This window comes from Pieris rapae, chromosome 14 (genome assembly GCF_905147795.1).
Source record: "Pieris rapae chromosome 14, ilPieRapa1.1, whole genome shotgun sequence".
Lineage (NCBI taxonomy): Eukaryota > Metazoa > Arthropoda > Insecta > Lepidoptera > Pieridae > Pieris > Pieris rapae.
In genome coordinates this window covers 7,883,725-7,901,163 of record NC_059522.1, presented here as the reverse complement: position 1 = coordinate 7,901,163, position 17,439 = coordinate 7,883,725, and the positions used below count along the sequence as shown (strand labels likewise).

The window sequence follows — 17,439 nt, the reverse complement described above, 5'->3', positions numbered from 1 at the left end:
AATATCATGATAAATATCGAGTATATCTTATTGTACAAATTACGTCGAAACTACTTTGTAAAATGTCTATGGATTTGCATCATTAGCAACAATCTTATTTTCAATCCACTAGAGGCGCAAATATAGATGATTAAATATGGGTATTAGATAATTTAAGTAATCTCAATTTGTGTCTATGTAGTATTAACCTTAAAATAAAGGCGGCTTTTTCCTATATATGTAATTAAAGTTTAATTTATCAAACTATATAACATACTCAAATAGTTAGACACTTATTTTACTTGTTGGGATTTTGTCGCAAAACAAATCCTATCGAGAATGGATCATATCGAATCTCGAATAATTACTCCAATTTCCGAAATGTATGAAGGTAGTATTAGTATTCGTCTAGTTTACATTTGACAGATCAAATAATAAGCTAAGCCTTTTGTGCATAATAATATCTAAGAGATTTTAAGTTTAACGGATATTTTAATTCAAAGATCTAGTGAATAAAAAACAAGATAGATTATTTATACAGTAGCCATGTATTGAGATTATTCTAATATAATGTTTCGGCATTCGATGAACGCGGCTTTTTGATTTTTTCCAGATTTTTGATGACAATGTCGTGTAACGAACAGTATCGGTTGCGAATCTCGCACATCACCAGCCACAATGAGATGTATTCTTTTTCATCTAATTCCTGAAAACATATTAACACATTAAATTATATACAAACATAAATTCCTAAGTAGCATTCTCCGGGAAGTCTAGTAAGTAGGTATAATTAATGATAAAGTAACAGAATTACTGAAATTTTGAAGCCACTAAAACCATATACACATTACTGTTTATTTCCACTTAAGAAAATTAAATGCAATTTATAAATGTTATGTATTTTGTAAATATATTAAATTTGGTAACTGCATTTTCCATCAGAATATATATAAATAGGTAATGCCTATATAAGCGCTGCTAGGATTTCATACAAATCAATTCAATAGTTTAAGCTACAAACTATGAGATTATAATTTGTCTGATAACTAAATTAATTGGATAGTAAATTTAAAACATTAAAACAATTGAAAAAAATGTCGTTTTATAATTGTATACAAATTTTAATAAATATTCAAACAAACATGAATTGCTTAAGATCTGATTGATTTACTCTAGCGCATAATCTCAACCATTTGTCACCACCCACAAAAAAGCCAAAAAGTTAAGTAAAACAGTCTTGCAACCCTGTCACTGTGAAATTGTAATTTAGCTGTATAAGACTACACTATCGACTAATATTTTGCACCTTTATGTAGTTTGCATTTTTTTTTTCAATGACTATTAACCCCCCATTTGGAAATGATGCTCTAGCAAATATAGAATAAATGATATGGATTCAAAGTAGCTCAAATAAGCACTTGTATTCATTCATTGAATTTAGATTATAATGAAATGAAAAGCATTCTCTTTAACACAGCCACAACTGTTATAGCTAGAATAATACACTAATAACCTTAAGTAAAAACATAATGTAGTTTTAATCTATAAAATACAAACTTACTTTAACAGCTCTTCTATAATCCTCAATATGTGGATATTTGGCAACTTTTGACACAATTTTCGCTCTTGAAATGAAGTATCTTGAGATTTGATCAAAGAATGCTGCAGCTTCTGATTCAACTGACTGAACTTCAGCCAATGTATCTTCTTGTATTGACACACCAAAATTGTTGCCGTCCTCAATTTTAGGAATCATGAATGAAATCCACATTTTTAGCTGGAAAACAAAACAATTTTAATCAATTATAACTATAGTAATCAACACAGTCAAGAAACAACCATAGTTTATTAAGAATGGCCCTAGATTTAATTCACTGCTAGGATAATACATGATTTAGAATGATACACAGAGATCAATTTACATACATGCCTAAAAATCAAAGGAAATGTTATTCTACACTAAAAGGTTAATGTATTTATTTGACTACATAAAGCAGTGTAAAAGCTAAAAATATTGAGTGGTGTTTATTAGATAATTTAGTTTTTTAATTATTTATTTGGTGATCTCATTAATTGAAATTGCATTTATGATATTAAAAAAATGTCCAACCCGTCACATAATGGTGAATAATGATTCTGCCTTTTATGAACATACATTTCAATTACTCAGAAATGCTACAATTTTATTTTAAATATGTAACATGATGAATACTGATAAGTATGAGTTGTACAAACCTTCCAATAACTATATAAAGTAACATATATTTTACCTTATATAGTAAAAGTAGGTATTGTATTATACTCATGTATTAATACTAACCAGATTAGAATCCTCAATAAGCTCTCTAATGTGAGGTTTGACAAGGTGAATAAGGTCACTAAGAGGTTTATTACATGGGACACTTCCATTTGGCAGAGCATATACCCGTGTGCCTTCTAACGTTGTATTGCTTGACACCTCAGATGAATCAAGTCTAGCTCTTTTGGCATTTGGTTCATTAACTGCTTGTATTGGTGGTGGCACTGGAATGTTTAAATCCTGAAATTGTGAATTGATTTTTCATAAATTTCTTTGACATATATCAACAAAACAATAATTGTTACGATATGATCAAACCTAATGTTGGATCATATCTTGTCTAATAGCAAGTTATAAACAAAGGTTCAAACCTGTCAGTTATTTGGTGTAAGTTTACTTTCTCTGTCTATTTTAGGAAAATTTACATTATCATCAAAATTAGGAAATTATGAATAGTCTAATCCTGGAAATAAAAATATAAGTTTTATGAATAAATTAATTTACCTGATGAACATCTACTAATTCTCTATTCTGGAAGTTAGGTGTTTCTAAAAGCTCATTCAGCTTTACTATCTTTTCAGGAAATCCTTTAATAATAAGGTGCTCTGCTTTCTGTTTAAGTGAATCTTTGTAATCCTGAACCTGAAAATTTTATAGCATTACAAAGCTAATACATCATGGACTTAACTTCTAGTTTTTCTGCCCAACGCCATGAATATTTTATAACATAATATAATGTTAAAAGCTTTGTTATACGTAGGCATGCAATCGCAATCATCCCATGGCCGCACTAGAGGTTAGGTCGTAACTGCACGAATGTACATAACTTGTGAATTACAACTGTTTGAACAAAAAATCAATGTATTATAACACTATCTTCATTAAAGTAGCTATTAGAGACGTTAGGGATACATCTAGTAGAAAAAATTACATTAAAATCGTCGCATTGAGTCATAAAAAGGATTTTGTAATATAATAAACAGATTACCTTTTTTGCCACGTCGGTCATGGTGTTACAATTTAAATTCAACTGAATATAACACAATCCCCTATTAAAGTACACCAAAATTGCAAATTAACTTTAACTAAGTAACAAATTAAAAACGATTCATGAAACAAATTTGTCGTGAAGCTATGAACGATGCTTAATTTGAATGAATGATCCGTGAACTATAAAATGTGAATGCAGCAGAATAAGAAAAAACACGTCAAGTGAACACACGGATCTTGGAATGGAATACGTACGTTCAGTAATCACAACCAATGACCATCATAATATCACTCGTCGATGATGTTGATAAGTCAAAAGTGACAACCACAGTGACAACTAAAGCTAAACCAAAGTATTCGTGGTTAAATTATTTGAAAATGAATCTATTTATACTCAATAAATAATTAAATTTATTACCACTTGATTGATAACATGATTGGATTCCATCTTACTCATTGAGAAAAGTCTTAGAAAACGTCGGTGGATATTCCTGAGTATGAACTGATAGGATTAAGATGAATATTTTTGTTACTTTAAAATTTCTGAAATGTCATTTAATATTGACAATATTTAGTTGTCACAGATAAAAAAGAAAACCACATATTATCGTAACTGCTCAGCGAGCAGAGTAAGTGCACAGATAACATAATATTATTCAGATTTCCTTTATTTTATAAGCAACGATTCATAACCGTAACCACGGATAACAAAAGCAAGTACAGCTTGTACTGAATTAAGTTACACAATACAAGCTTAATTTTTTTAAATAATTTATATGATATTTATATATATATATATATTATATATAAAGTTTACAAACACAAGTTAAAAATCCTCCTCCGCGATTGTCCAGGCCGAGTCTCGCATGAGACTTTGTGCTAATTGCGGGAAAACGCTAATTTCCACCAAGCTCCGCTCGCAATAGTCCGAGCTGAGCTATTAATGCAAACAGACAGACTTCATTAAAAAAAAATATATATTTTTCTATTTTTACATACAAGAATAGCACAACAATTATATATGTACCCAATCATTTCACTCTACAGTTTAATTTTCCGGTTTTATATTGGTTATGGTATGGTTTATTTTTGTTCTGTATTTACATCACTCAACTGAATATCCGTGATGCCAACTTGGGGGTTTTCCCCCCAAATTTAGGGGTATCAAGATGTACAGGGGGTTTTCTAGGGGGAACATTTATTTAGGAGGATTTTAGGGGTTACTTTATTCAAGATTTTATTTCTCTACAAACACACGATTCTATACAATTTATTATATAGGCTTTGAACGCAATTAACAAACTAAACCAAATATAAACTCCAAGCCTGGCTACAGCTTAAATATCGAAAAACAATAGTTCCATGTGTCAATTTTTTCCTTCTAACCGTATAATCAAATCGTTTAATGTCGATATGTACGATTTCAAAAATATCAGAAACAGCAAAACGCAGCGCGACATCCAGGCCGAAGGCTTTGACGAAATATTAGAAGCTTATCGCAATGACATTTCAAAAAATTTTGTTAGAAGGTAAAAACAATTGACATTGAAGCAATTACTTTTTTTAATACTGTCTCGTTTAACTTTAACAGAACAATAAAAAAGTGAAGTACAAAAAGATTTAAAAACAATGTATCAAAAGAAAATGACGAAAACACAAAAAATTCTGCCAAGAAACGTTAAAAAAACTTAATTCGAAGAAAGAAAATCAGTAAAAAAAGTAAGAATCGTTCCATCTCATTGTTATTATCACTAATATTATTCGGTTATTGATTAACATATATAAATTTGTAAAATGTAGTCACATAAATTCATATTATTTAAAAATTACCTTTCAAACCAAGTGTACAACAAAAACTTTAAGGGTTTTTGATCGACATTTAGGGGTATCATTTTGTGGGAGTTTGAATCACTGCTGAATATTGACTTCACTACAATGACAATCTACCTAGACTACATAGGTGTAGAAGGTACCTACGTAAGGTTCGCACATACATGCATCTAAAAAGAGCCTAAAGAACTACCTTTTTCTGTTTATTTGTTTGTAGTCTGCGGGGACTCTTACTAAATTTATAATTTTAGAAAAAATGTGCCTTATTTTGAATGTAGTATTATAAAATTACTATTTTAAATAACCTAACTTGTTTATTTTTTTAATACCAGACGACTATTATTACGAACCTATAATTCCTAACTTTTAACAAAGCGAAATTATTATTAGTTAATTAGAAATAATACAATGACCTCATTTAAATTCAACTTCAACGGAACCGATGAAACTGTCGACATTAAAGGTAAGAAATGTTATAACAGATGTATTATTTAAATAATCAGCAGTCACCGATAGTAAAGAAAACCATTATTGAATATTTTAGTAAAATCTAACTAAGCCTAATCTAAAAATAATCTAGGTAAGTAATGGTCTTATCCTACCTAAATTTATCATTAACCCAAACATTTCAGAAAATATGGAAATTAAATGGTTGCAATGTGAACAGGTTGAGCTCACCAACCAACTTAACCATTTAGAAACTATAGCAAAACAAGCAAGAATGTTTATGTGTGGTGATGTGGAGATTGGTCATGTTTTTACAAACCAGTTGTCTATTGAAATTGGTCAAAGCAAAAACAATGCTGTGGAGTTGGCAGAAAAAGAACACAGTGATTTAATAACTGGAAAGTATGAAGGTGGTGTATTTTTTTATTTAACTTCTGGAGCATCAATGAAAATGCACATGTTTAAATTTATAAGATTTGCAAAGAAAAGATTTTGTTATAATTTTCAGGTGGTTTTAAAATTTGGGAATGCACTTATGACCTTATTGAGTATTTAGAGAATAATGATATTAACCTGGAAAGTAAACAAATATTAGATTTAGGATGTGGAACAGGTATTCTGGGCATATATTCCTACCTCAAAAATGCGACAGTCACCTTTCAAGACTATGTAAGTTGTTACTAAATGAGCAGAGAGAATGAGAGAAATTATTTTATTTGTAAATAGTATTCCTATGTTCATTAAGTATATCTATATTTTTTCAGAACAAAGAAGTATTGGAAAATATTACAATACCGAATCTATTACTTAACATTGAGGATGAAACTGCAAGACAATCTGAAATCCAAAAATGTAATTTTTTTTCTGGTGATTGGAAGTCATTTAATGATTTTTTGTCCAATAATGAGAAATATGATGTAATCCTTACATCTGAGACAATATATAATCTAAATAACTATGATAAGCTTATCAAACTATTTGAACAAAGATTAAATAATAATGGTGTAATTTATGTAGCAGCTAAAACATATTATTTTGGTGTTGGTGGTGGAACAAGACAATTTGAAAAGGCAATAGAAAACTCAGAGACATTAAGATCAGAAATTGTATGGAAAACAACATCTGGAATACAAAGAGAAATAATGAAAATATATAAAATTTAAATTGATTTGTATTATCAAAAAAATATTAATTCAAACATTAATTCACTATAAAAAATGGAAGACACTATTTTTATTTTATTTTTAGACTTACATATACGGTAACCTGTTTATAAAAATTTACAAACTTCTTACTCAATGGTATCTATTGAGTAAAAGAGGTGTGTAAGTATCTAAAAGCATGATATATTATTCATAAATATTTAAGGTGAAAGTCTTTCATAAACCCAGCCATCTTCTCCTTCATGCAAAATCTTGTTATCAGGCACTTCATCATTTTTTGGCTTTCTAAATTTAATTCTATCATGAAGACGATCTCTTTGACCTTGCCAAAACTCAACAGCTCTTGGACGTATTATGTAACCACCCCTATAATAAATAATAGGTAAGTATAGATAAAAAACATAAATAATTTTATGGTCTTATATATAGCAGTAAATGTTTCACATTTTATTGAAATAGAAAATATTATACTTTCACTCATGGAGCAACTTTCTATAAATAATATTTAAATTTATAACACAATACCATTTGAATATATAGATGAAATAGATATTGTTAAGGAATTCTGCTTTTTACTTATATTTATACAAACTCACCAAAACTCTGGTTTTGGAACTTCTTTATTAGGAATCATATATTTTGACTCAAGTATACTTTCTCTCTCACAAAGAATATGTCTTGACTCAATGGGAGTACTCTGATAGCTAGTACAGGCTGCAATCTGACTAGGCACAGGCCGTGAATGGAAATATGTTGTAGATTCCTCTTCAGACAACTTTTCAACATGGCCTTCAATTCTCACAGATCTATTAAGAACTTCCCAATAAAATGTTGCAGCTACATTTGGATTTTCTTCCTAAGAAGAAATTGACACAATTTTATTATTACATTTTATATTCATGTATTTCAATTAGTATTTTTTTTACCATTTCCTTAGCTTTTCTACTTCCATGATTTGTAAAAAACTTGAATCCATCCTTGCCATATCCTTTGCACAACACAAACCTTGCTGATGGGAAGCCAACTCTAAGTATATACAAATAATTTGTTAATAAAGAACAGCATGCTGCATAATACACATAAATAAGCACTTTCAATAAAACATACTTGGTAGCAGTTGCTAAACACATTGCATTTGGTTCTAGAATTTCCTTTCTAGTACAGGCTTCTTCAAACCATGCTTTAAACTGTCCAAATGGCTCCTTAGATACTAAATGCTTTTCCAAAAATGTTTCATCTTTATCCTTGTATCTAATTCTCATACCTAAACAATTATGATTTAAGTCTAAAGTTATAAAAAAGAAAAAAAAATCACGGAGGTATAGTAAATTATAATATTGTACTTACCTCCAATATCAATACTCATTTTCCTCAAATTTTTAGTTTTGCTCAAAAAACAGATAAATCTATAGACACCCATTCAATGTACACAATCTACAAAAAGATAAGATTAACATAAGCATTTTAAGACTAATTGATTCTGTAATGACCTCTAAAATTTATGTAGAGTTCTCACAATACCTAATTATACGTAAATGTGAAAATCCAGTACCATTGTATAAAAATTATGCAGAAGTAATAATAATTAGCAAGATAGTAAGTAATTGTAGTTAATGTTAAAGAATTAATCTAATATTTTTACTTACAGCAGTAAATCCTAAATAATGTATAATTTATTGTAGTGCAATGTTTCTATCATGTCTCCATGTCGGTTGAAACTAGTAATTATTACACAATGTTTTCTACACGATAAAGAATTTAATGTAAATATGATCAACTTGAGTCTAAAGTTTAAACACTTTAAAAATTAAACTGAGAGTGTAGGCTCATAGACTCTGTAGACTAGTAGTCAGTAGATGTAGATTAAGGCTTAATTTGATTTGTGAATGTTGAATGCAAATATATAAAAAAAAATATTCTACGCTGTAGTTGAATGTGTGTTCATTGGCATTTGGCAAGGGATTGACGTATCAATGTGAAATGACAGCGACATATAACAAATTTTATTTTTCACGTCTATTGTCAAGTCGTCCAAGAAATTTAAGAAAAATAATCTGAATCTGCTTATTTACTACTGACGAGTGACGACTTTGAATTGAATTTTAGACTATCATTAAAAAGTTAACATCTCTTGTTAATTGTTGTGGAAATAGTTACTGTAGTAGTAATCATGGAGTCCGAAGCGGAAGTAATTAAAGAAAAAATTCATACCGATCCTATTCTAAACGATCCACGATACATAACCTTATTAAGTGTGATATTGCTAGTTGTTACTTTAGGTAAGGTATTAATAATTATTTACCGTAAGTAAAAGAGTGAATAAATAAAATTTAGTATTTTTATAAATATATGGTAGGTTATAATACTTATAATATAATTTGTGAACGTCCTTTATGTTAATCTTGTGAATTGAACATGTGGCACTTACAGTGTTTTGGTGGTGTTTTTCGAGACGTCGGGCGCTGCGTAACTCTGTCTTACTTACTGGCCTCTCAGATGTTGGCAAAACCCTTTTATTTGTAAGACTTGTTTATTCACAATACAGACAAACATTTACTTCAATGAAAGCAAATGTTGAAGAGTACATCACATCTAATGTAAGTATAATTTTTGGATACAAGTTTTCAAACATATCTAACAGCAAGTCTACTATGTTTATGTTTACTTTCAAGTAAAAATTATCATTATTCAATAATCTTTCAAAAGCAAGCCGAAAACATGTGTCACTATAATATAATAATGTAACCATTATAATATGTTATTCTAACTTTCAAAAATATCATAGAAAGATAAAATGTTACATAGAAAGATAAAATGTTGACACCCTTAGAATAAAACTCTTGAAGGTTTAATGGCTTTGAATGTTAATAAAGTATATTTTACTGTTGTATTATAGAATACATTGAGATTAGTTGATCTTCCTGGACAAGAGCGACTAAGAAATAAATTCTTTGACCAATTCAAGAACAGTGCAAAGGCTATTGTATATGTAGTTGATTCTGTCACAATTCAAAAGGAAATTAGAGATGTTGCAGAGTAAGTAAATATTTTGGATAACATTTAGCAATATAACATGTAAATTTTAACTATTCCTGTTATTTATAAAATCTGTCTATTTGTACTCTTTTCACTAAAGTACTTGTGATGGCTTATGAGTGTGATGGCTGCCTTATGGGAATCTGTATGTTTGTTGTATTGATTTATAAATACCTCAATAGGCAGATGGAATACTACTAATTGATGGCCAGTCAATGTGACATCAAGGAGTTTGTTGAGAACTAACCGTTCTAAGACCAATTAGAAACTAAGCAGAATACTATATGAACAAAGAAATAACATAATTTTATAAGGTTTCTTGGTTTATCTTTACTTACTATAACAATATTAAAAAAATACACAGCAACATTTAAAAATTTATATGCATTGACTAATTACTGTCATACAACAAAAATAAAACCAAGAGAAATTAATAGACAACAATGTATACATAAAGGAATGTAATCATTTATAAGATTTTTTTTTGCAGATATCTTTATACAATATTAGTGGATCCAGTGATTCAGAGCAACTGTCCCCCATTACTAATTTTATGCAACAAACAAGATCAGCCAATGGCTAAAGGCAGTCAAGTTATCCGGAGCCTGCTTGAAAAGGAAATGTAAATATTGTTAACATGTAAATTTTTTAAGTATAGCTAATATCCAAGCTAACTTTAAGACTAAATTTCTTCCACAAATTAAAACCTGGATATATTGTTATTAGATATAAGTGTTCTTGCGTAATTGTGCCAGTTCATGGTTTTAATAAAAGCAGTGTGCATCAATACATTTTCTATATCGAATAAATAGTTGTAAGGAAATCATAGTGTCACATTAAGACTGTAAATTGACTTGCCTATACAGAAAAGTAATGAAAGAATCAAAAGCAAAAATCGGAGGCCAAGGGTTAAAAATAATTTATTTAACCAGAGGCTGGGTGCTGGTATTAGTTTTATATTTTGATTTTATGGTCTTTAGCGATAAAGTAATGCGTATTTTCATAGCCAATATTTTCCTTCACCATATGACCAAATATTAATTGTGCACATGGGCCAAATCCTGCTATGCACCAATGGACATGGACTTGTGATTGAAAAGCGCACACACAAATCACTGGGCAACGCTGTTAAAATAATGTCTGATTAAATATAAAATTATTTTTTTCAGAAACTTAGTACGCGTTACGAAATCAAGTCAACTCCAAGCGACAGATTCATCTCAATCAAGCAACACATACCTCGGGAAACTGGGCAAAGATTTTGAGTTTTCTCACTTAAGCTGTGCAGTTGAACTTATAGAATGTTCAGCCAACACTGGGGATGATGATAATCCCACAGACATTAAACCACTTCAAGATTGGATCTCAAATCTGTAGAAATAGTGCTTTTTATATCGTCCTACGCTTCAAGACTTATTAGGCTATAAAATTTACCTTGTGAAAATTTGCATTTATAAATATTTTTGCAATTATTATATATTTTTTTAATAAAATGCGTCTTGTTATTTACCCGCTTATTTGTGGAAAACTAAACCAAGAATATATTTACTTTCGAATCTGAAAGTGATATTTAAATGTAAAACAGTTTACTAGTACATTTAATAATAATCACTAAAATATAACAGTCTATTAAATGAGTTATAGAGGTTATATTGTTTTCTGGACTGTCTGACCTTCCAAATGGACCAAATACAAATAAATACGTGCTGAAATGAGTACACAGTACACATCTTAAAGTATTAAAAGCATTCCGTTGTAGGCTTTCGTAAATATCTTAAACTAAACAATAGCTAAACCCTTAACAACATTAAGCGTTTGCGTCATATAGTATTTAAATTGAGAAAATTGGCATTTAACAGATGGCCCGGGGGCTTAGTCAAGTTGCCTTAACATGTACGTAGAAAGCAGAAAACTAAATTTGTATGTTAATGACAGTTCCTTTCGACAAATTTTTATAGAGTATAATGTTAAATATTAAGCATAAGGACACTGAAAGGTTTATAGATGTAAGGATTAGAAAGGCACGTCAGAATACTCTCGATGTTTATGGCAAGTGAGTTACGCGCATTTAGTTAATACTAAAAGTGGTCTGGATATTTTTTTAAACATAAAATGCATCATAAAAAATATTCAGTGAATTTTTTATATTTAGACCATATAACGTCCTTCGATTTAACGACTAATTCCCTAAATCTTCGTTGCGTAAATCAATTGGCTGTGATTGGTAAAGCTTGTTAATAAAAAATATATATAATGTAATTTAATATTACTTTATATATTTTTTTACATTTACTACTAAAACCTCTATGGTTTGGGACGCTACTTGTATGGATACGTCCCCCTTCATCGGCAAACAAAAAAGCTGGGACGGCAGCAAAGCAGGCGGAAAACTGCCAGAGTAACCTAACTTTTTAAAGTTGTTTTCATTTATTTTTAAGAATAATTATGTCGGTTAAGGAAATTGTAAATACTGTATATTTGATAGCTATGATTCTAGGTACATGTTTTGTTAAAATATAATAAAGTGAGCTAAACCGTATAAAGCTTAACCTTATACGTTCTATATGCTCATAACTAAAGGATACAAAATTACAAAGACTTAATCCTATAATTAGGGAGTCGCCATGTCCATGCGAAGATTACCTACTCCTGTATTTGTAAATTAAAAAAGGTTAATTGTTTCAACTATTGTCAATGTTTTCGATTTAAATATGTATATTATATTTATACGAATCAATAATGGAATTTTTACATAAAAATATATTAATTTACCTGTTACCATTTATTTGTTTTTTTTTCAAACCTTTAATTTGTCATAAAATATATTTAAATAAAATTGTAAAAGTAATTCTTTATTATAAGTTCAAATCAATAGTTCTAAAAAGGTTTTCGGTATAGGTACCAGGTGAACGTTGACCCTACATTATCACAATGATGAATTAATTATGACGGCATGATGCTGCATATTTTTGAGTTCATTGCAAATACTAATTGTTACGTTTGCATATTCATATTTCGGCTATTGATACTTTTGATTTATGGATTCTCAATATATTATAAAGATAAAAAGGGTTAATATAAGGGGGGAAATTAATAAAGAATTTGGTCCATTGTATTGATGTATTGGGTGCAAGGTGCATTAATGCATATTCATGATTTAGATCATTAACTTTAAAAAATGTACTCTCGGTTAATCGGCAACTTAAACGTTCTTTTTTCGTTCTTTTCTATAAAAGTTAAAATTCCATAAAATAATTCTGACTTCGTGAATTATTTAATAGAATTTTCTCGCAGAGTGGTACGGGAATAAAAACTGTACACCTTAAAAATCTGAACCTTAAGAAAACCCTACGGGTTTCAGGGAGGTATTGACGTCACAAGGCAGCAGGTGAATATCCTGTTCATAATTCCCACGTAAAAGGCTTACGTAGTAGCCTCCCACGGTCATCTAATTCATCGGTCCATTTCATTCACGCGATGACAATAGCCTGTGGTGCATTGAATGAGTACAATGAGTGTCAGTGTCATACTCCGCAAGATTTCAGTTGCATTTGTTAACTAGATTTTTTTTAAAATTTATTCGTGAGAATCCTTCTAAAAGCTTTGTAGGTTATTCATAGCCTAGAAATGTCCTATTTGCTGTTATTTCTAAATAAATTTAATGTTGATAAAATTTGGTATTACTACAAAAAAATTTAACGTTTCAATTACTAATAACTTAACTATTTTGGTCTATGAACTAAATATAATTTGATATAAATCCGCTTATAGGTACATACATACATTACTACTATAATCTTTAGCTTGAATGATTTGAACTAATAATAATTAAACATGACAACAAAATATATATTGTGCTTTTGAATTCTTTTTTCTTTTAAGGGTTGCATTTTTTTAATTCCTATCCACTACGACCTGTTTTATATTTGTCGTTTAAACCTTCTGATATTATTAAGTAGCCAATATGTTTTTCTTTTCTATAATTTATCAAAAAATTACCTAATTACAACTTGTTTCTAATAGAAAAATCTTATATCACTTTTAAGTTGGCTTTACGTATGAAATCGTTTTCTCAACTCTCTGTTTTAAAACCTTTACAAATTTTGTATTAAAATCTTATCAAACCGGATCGATCAAATGCCACATATTAACAATAAACCATAAATATATGGTTCATTTGTTTGGAACCGATAGTGGGACTGTGTGTGGTCGGTTACGTGAATTTAAATATTTTATCAACAAATGAAAACGTATTACTTCTTGATATGGAACATGCAATCCCAAATATATTGAATATTCATTCAATAATTCGCTGTGGTTTTATTTTACATGCATATCGCGTTATACAACCATAAAGCGATTTATATTTATTTGTAAACAAAACTAATTCTTTTAGTTTCCGTAATACATGGTATTAGTTATTGGACAATATTTTGATTAATATTAAGTTTTAAATGTATATAAATAAGCATTAAAATTACATTTTGCCCAAGTAATAAATCATTTACATTAGTTATTTATAGAGTGTCCGTCCTCATTAGCTTGAAACGAAAAGTTATGTTTTACCGGGAACTGGACCCAACATATCAGTTGTATTATTTTAAGTTTAATGTAAATACCGGGGCCGTATTGCCTTCTAAAATTAGTGGACTAAGAGAGCGTATTGTAATAAATTAAGATATTTAAAATATTCCATAAACACGAATTTTCCAGAGGCTCGTTAAGGGTGCGTAATTAAACGATTATTTCGAATTAAGCATGGCGGTCTGAAGCAAGTCAGTGCTGTGAGTGCGGCCTCAGGGCCTTTGTCGGCGCATGAGTGCCTTGTTGACATTTTGTAGGGCAAATCTTCATTCCGTAGCCAGCGCGGCCCCTTTCATCTCAACCACCTATTATCATTTATTTGATGGATGCTACATGGGCTTAATAAATTGCTTGTAAGCAGGTAAATAAAAATAATTCCGACTTGATGTGTTAAACGCAATGAGAGCCCGCGGGGTTTTTATTTATAATACAGTTTTACCGAAATAATTAACGACGCTCGATTGAAGCGAAAGCCATTATAAGTTTCTATTTTTAAATATCGTAAAAAACAATTAAATTATTAAAGAGGAACTTGAAAGGCTAATTAAGAATGTTATTACCTCGAAACCTGGACAAGACACTTTTACGATACTTCACTTGTTTTCTGGGCTTGGTACTTTTATATACACGCCTACTCTTGACCTCGAAATGGTATTAACAAGATACTTATTGGTGGAGTTGTGAAGGTTTGGCTTGCCATCTTTTTTTTGTTTTTTGCGCTTGCAACACAACTTTTTACAGATACACTAATTACACGTTTTACAGGATTTAAGAGTATACGCAGGTCCTACATATTTAAATAAAATAACAAACATAGGACATAAACGCATTTTCTATACGAGAACTTGATTTAAATTATGATTCAGGAATTAGTTACAAACAAAACGCCACACTGTTTTCAATGAATGCGAAATGGTGACCGAGTTAAAATAGTCACATATTTTATTAAATTATACATATAGTTACATTTACATATGGAATAGCATAACGATAATATGTGTACGAGTCAACTGTCAAATCGGTACATTTTTCTCACTTTGACTTTCTTTGTTTTACAAGCGTGGCCATTACCTAAATCGTCGGAGTTACGTAGAGAGCATTTATTACTTAGTTAATTGGCATTATTATTTTGTTATACGTGTGTGGTAGGTAGTGAAAATAATATCCTCTATTATTTAATGCATCCGTGACCGAGGAACAGTACAAAACGCCTCATATAATAATTGCTATATGGTCCAACTTTATTCCGAATCAAAAGTTGCGAAAATCTTGCGTTTAAAATGTAGTTTCAAACTAAATTTCGCTAACACGTAGTACCATTACCATAAACATACTGTTATAAATATTCAAAACGTTCGTATGCATAAATTATTTGATTTTTATTAATTGAACTGCCAAGCAATCAAATCGCAATAAGAAAGCCGACGGAACATCTGCTCACATTTATTAATATCAACAATAAAACATTTGAGACACGCTCTTGTGAATCAATACTTGCATCATATGAATTATTTATATATTTTATTGTTGGTTTATCGCCTGTATCAGAGGCTGTCTCTTAATAATATGAGGATCAGTTTTGACAAATAACTGGTCAGCGGCAGGCGTACGCAAGTTTTTCACCGCCGGGTGCAGACTTTCTTGACGTCCCAGTAAATTCTTATAGTTATGGAATTATTGAAGTTTTTCCATACGTACTTTGATGGATCTTTGTTTGTTTTAATTATACATGTTTTACGTTCTTGGTGGGACTTGTGTGTTTAGTCAGGTAATCTGACTAACAACTATAATGTACAATTTTTTTAAAATCTTGGGTTCACATCCGGTGGTGCTAAAACCCTTTGTGGATTTTGGCCTCTTCCACGATAGTCCTTTACTAGCCTCGATCAGTGGGGACTTTCTAACAGTTCCTAAACTATCACAGTACTCTTAAATCCTCTGCAATATTTGCGTCTTCCTGGATCTGGCTCATGGTCACTTCTGGTATAGTGACCACTAAGTCTTAGTTTTTTCGTACCCTGGTCGTGGATGGCGGAGATGGCGTATGCTGGATACGCCATCTCAGTCTCTGAGTTTTGCAGAATCTGACTATCTGACTATATCTTAACGGTTTCCATTACATCTATATGTAACCAGTTCATGCTACCCCTATTCAACCACAATTATTATCAAGGAAAAAATCTATTAAACAAGAAATAAGAATAACAAATGATCGCCTCTCAATCGATAAACATATATCGTTTATAACAGCAAATAAACTAGCAGATACGAACTGTTTTTGAATAACGTGCTTGTCCCTATCACATCATGATATTTGAGACGAGACATTTATAAATTATTAGGCATTTTTCATTTTATTCCTCTTTAAATTATGTAAATAACTTTATAGATAAACAAGGACGGTAGGAAAACTAATCAATCTAGGGAAATGTTTACGATTTCTGATCTTTGACAGCGAAACTAAAATCTGATTTTACTTTTGTATATAAAAAAATCCGTCAATTCGACGGTGTGCAATACGGCGAATGGTGCTTTTTGAATTCTTGGTGACAAGTTTCGCTGCCCATATTCAGAATCTTTGAATATTATGATTTAAATAGTATCTTCTAAGGTATTCTAGAAAGATAGTGCTAATATCATACGCATTTATAACATTTTAATTACCTGCCAACAAGGGCTAATGCACAAAGCCCTTCAATATTGTTGTATCAGACATGGTTCTAGCTTTCCAAATGTCTGAATTATAATACCAGTATTTAAATAATACCCATTATCCAAAGACCGTATGCTGTCTCTGCATATCAGATATTGACATAATTGAAATTTTGCTGTCATGTTGTGGTATAGTCAATAAGTTCTGCAAATCTGCATAGTCTATAGATCCTTTAAATAATAAGATATTGTTACGAGCTAGGGGATCGGATAGAAACTGCCGTCGATTTATTCAAGGGTTTATTTCAATAAAATCTACGAGGAATTCGTTCACACTAATATCTGGAAATTACGCACAGAAAAGCACTAATAACACACACAATGAAACACTGTCACTAATCACTTAAATCACTCAGTACTTTATCACTGGTATCACTTAATCGCACTTTTTCTCTTCGC

At 30.3% G+C, this 17,439-nt stretch overlaps 4 protein-coding genes across 8 annotated transcripts; 2 read left to right on the top strand and 2 right to left on the bottom strand.

Moving 5' to 3' along the window:
* Positions 1 to 506: 506 nt before the first annotated feature.
* On the bottom strand, positions 507 to 3,836 carry LOC110998032 (proteasome activator complex subunit 3). Of its 4 annotated transcripts, none has more exons than XM_022266447.2 (5): positions 3,687 to 3,836; positions 2,783 to 2,920; positions 2,300 to 2,518; positions 1,541 to 1,756; positions 507 to 685 (listed from the first exon to the last, which is right to left on the bottom strand). In XM_022266447.2, the coding sequence occupies exons 1-5, from the start codon at positions 3,723 to 3,725 to the stop codon at positions 542 to 544; spliced, it is 756 nt and encodes a 251-aa protein (XP_022122139.1). In that variant the 5' UTR covers positions 3,726 to 3,836; the 3' UTR covers positions 507 to 541. The 4 variants fall into 4 exon arrangements, with proteins under 4 accessions (XP_022122139.1, XP_022122140.1, XP_022122141.1 ...); XM_022266448.2 differs by having other exon boundaries at positions 2,783 to 2,914; positions 3,687 to 3,813; XM_022266449.2 differs by lacking the exon at positions 3,687 to 3,836 and adding an exon at positions 3,267 to 3,503 and having other exon boundaries at positions 2,783 to 2,914.
* Positions 3,837 to 4,972: 1,136 nt separating this feature from the next.
* On the top strand, positions 4,973 to 6,772 carry LOC110998024 (histidine protein methyltransferase 1 homolog). Of its 2 annotated transcripts, none has more exons than XM_045630998.1 (4): positions 4,973 to 5,561; positions 5,731 to 5,955; positions 6,054 to 6,214; positions 6,291 to 6,415. In XM_045630998.1, exons 1-4 carry the CDS (start codon positions 5,507 to 5,509, stop codon positions 6,354 to 6,356), a joined length of 507 nt encoding a protein of 168 aa, XP_045486954.1. In that variant the 5' UTR covers positions 4,973 to 5,506; the 3' UTR covers positions 6,357 to 6,415. The 2 variants fall into 2 exon arrangements, with proteins under 2 accessions (XP_045486954.1, XP_022122127.1); XM_022266435.2 differs by having other exon boundaries at positions 4,983 to 5,561; positions 6,310 to 6,772.
* LOC110998025 (pyridoxine/pyridoxamine 5'-phosphate oxidase) lies at positions 6,699 to 8,586 on the bottom strand. Its single transcript, XM_022266436.2, has 6 exons — positions 8,355 to 8,586; positions 8,056 to 8,142; positions 7,816 to 7,972; positions 7,635 to 7,734; positions 7,305 to 7,564; positions 6,699 to 7,074 (listed from the first exon to the last, which is right to left on the bottom strand). Exons 2-6 carry the CDS (start codon positions 8,126 to 8,128, stop codon positions 6,909 to 6,911), a joined length of 756 nt encoding a protein of 251 aa, XP_022122128.2. The 5' UTR covers positions 8,129 to 8,142; positions 8,355 to 8,586; the 3' UTR covers positions 6,699 to 6,908.
* Positions 8,587 to 8,723: 137 nt separating this feature from the next.
* Positions 8,724 to 11,237, top strand: LOC110998026 (signal recognition particle receptor subunit beta). The gene is made up of 5 exons (XM_022266437.2): positions 8,724 to 8,987; positions 9,139 to 9,305; positions 9,605 to 9,744; positions 10,235 to 10,366; positions 10,914 to 11,237. The coding sequence occupies exons 1-5, from the start codon at positions 8,879 to 8,881 to the stop codon at positions 11,119 to 11,121; spliced, it is 756 nt and encodes a 251-aa protein (XP_022122129.1). The 5' UTR covers positions 8,724 to 8,878; the 3' UTR covers positions 11,122 to 11,237.
* Positions 11,238 to 17,439: the final 6,202 nt, after the last annotated feature.

Coding starts and splice junctions, on each gene's coding strand:
- LOC110998024 (XM_022266435.2), top strand. CDS start 5,507: ATGACCTCATTTAAATTCAACTTCAACGGAACCGATGAAACTGTCGAC. Junction 5,562..5,730: donor TGAAACTGTCGACATTAAAG/GTAAGAAATGTT, acceptor CAAACATTTCAG/AAAATATGGAAATTAAATGG. Junction 5,956..6,053: donor AATAACTGGAAAGTATGAAG/GTGGTGTATTTT, acceptor TATAATTTTCAG/GTGGTTTTAAAATTTGGGAA.
- LOC110998025 (XM_022266436.2), bottom strand. CDS start 8,128: ATGGGTGTCTATAGATTTATCTGTTTTTTGAGCAAAACTAAAAATTTG. Junction 7,973..8,055: donor AATGAGTATTGATATTGGAG/GTAAGTACAATA, acceptor ATAATTGTTTAG/GTATGAGAATTAGATACAAG. Junction 7,565..7,634: donor GTAGAAAAGCTAAGGAAATG/GTAAAAAAAATA, acceptor ATTTCTTCTTAG/GAAGAAAATCCAAATGTAGC.
- LOC110998032 (XM_022266447.2), bottom strand. CDS start 3,725: ATGAGTAAGATGGAATCCAATCATGTTATCAATCAAGTG. Junction 2,519..2,782: donor AATTAGTAGATGTTCATCAG/GTAAATTAATTT, acceptor TCACAATTTCAG/GATTTAAACATTCCAGTGCC. Junction 1,757..2,299: donor TTATTGAGGATTCTAATCTG/GTTAGTATTAAT, acceptor TTTGTTTTCCAG/CTAAAAATGTGGATTTCATT.
- LOC110998026 (XM_022266437.2), top strand. CDS start 8,879: ATGGAGTCCGAAGCGGAAGTAATTAAAGAAAAAATTCATACCGATCCT. Junction 9,306..9,604: donor AAGAGTACATCACATCTAAT/GTAAGTATAATT, acceptor GTTGTATTATAG/AATACATTGAGATTAGTTGA. Junction 9,745..10,234: donor GAAATTAGAGATGTTGCAGA/GTAAGTAAATAT, acceptor TTTTTTTTGCAG/ATATCTTTATACAATATTAG.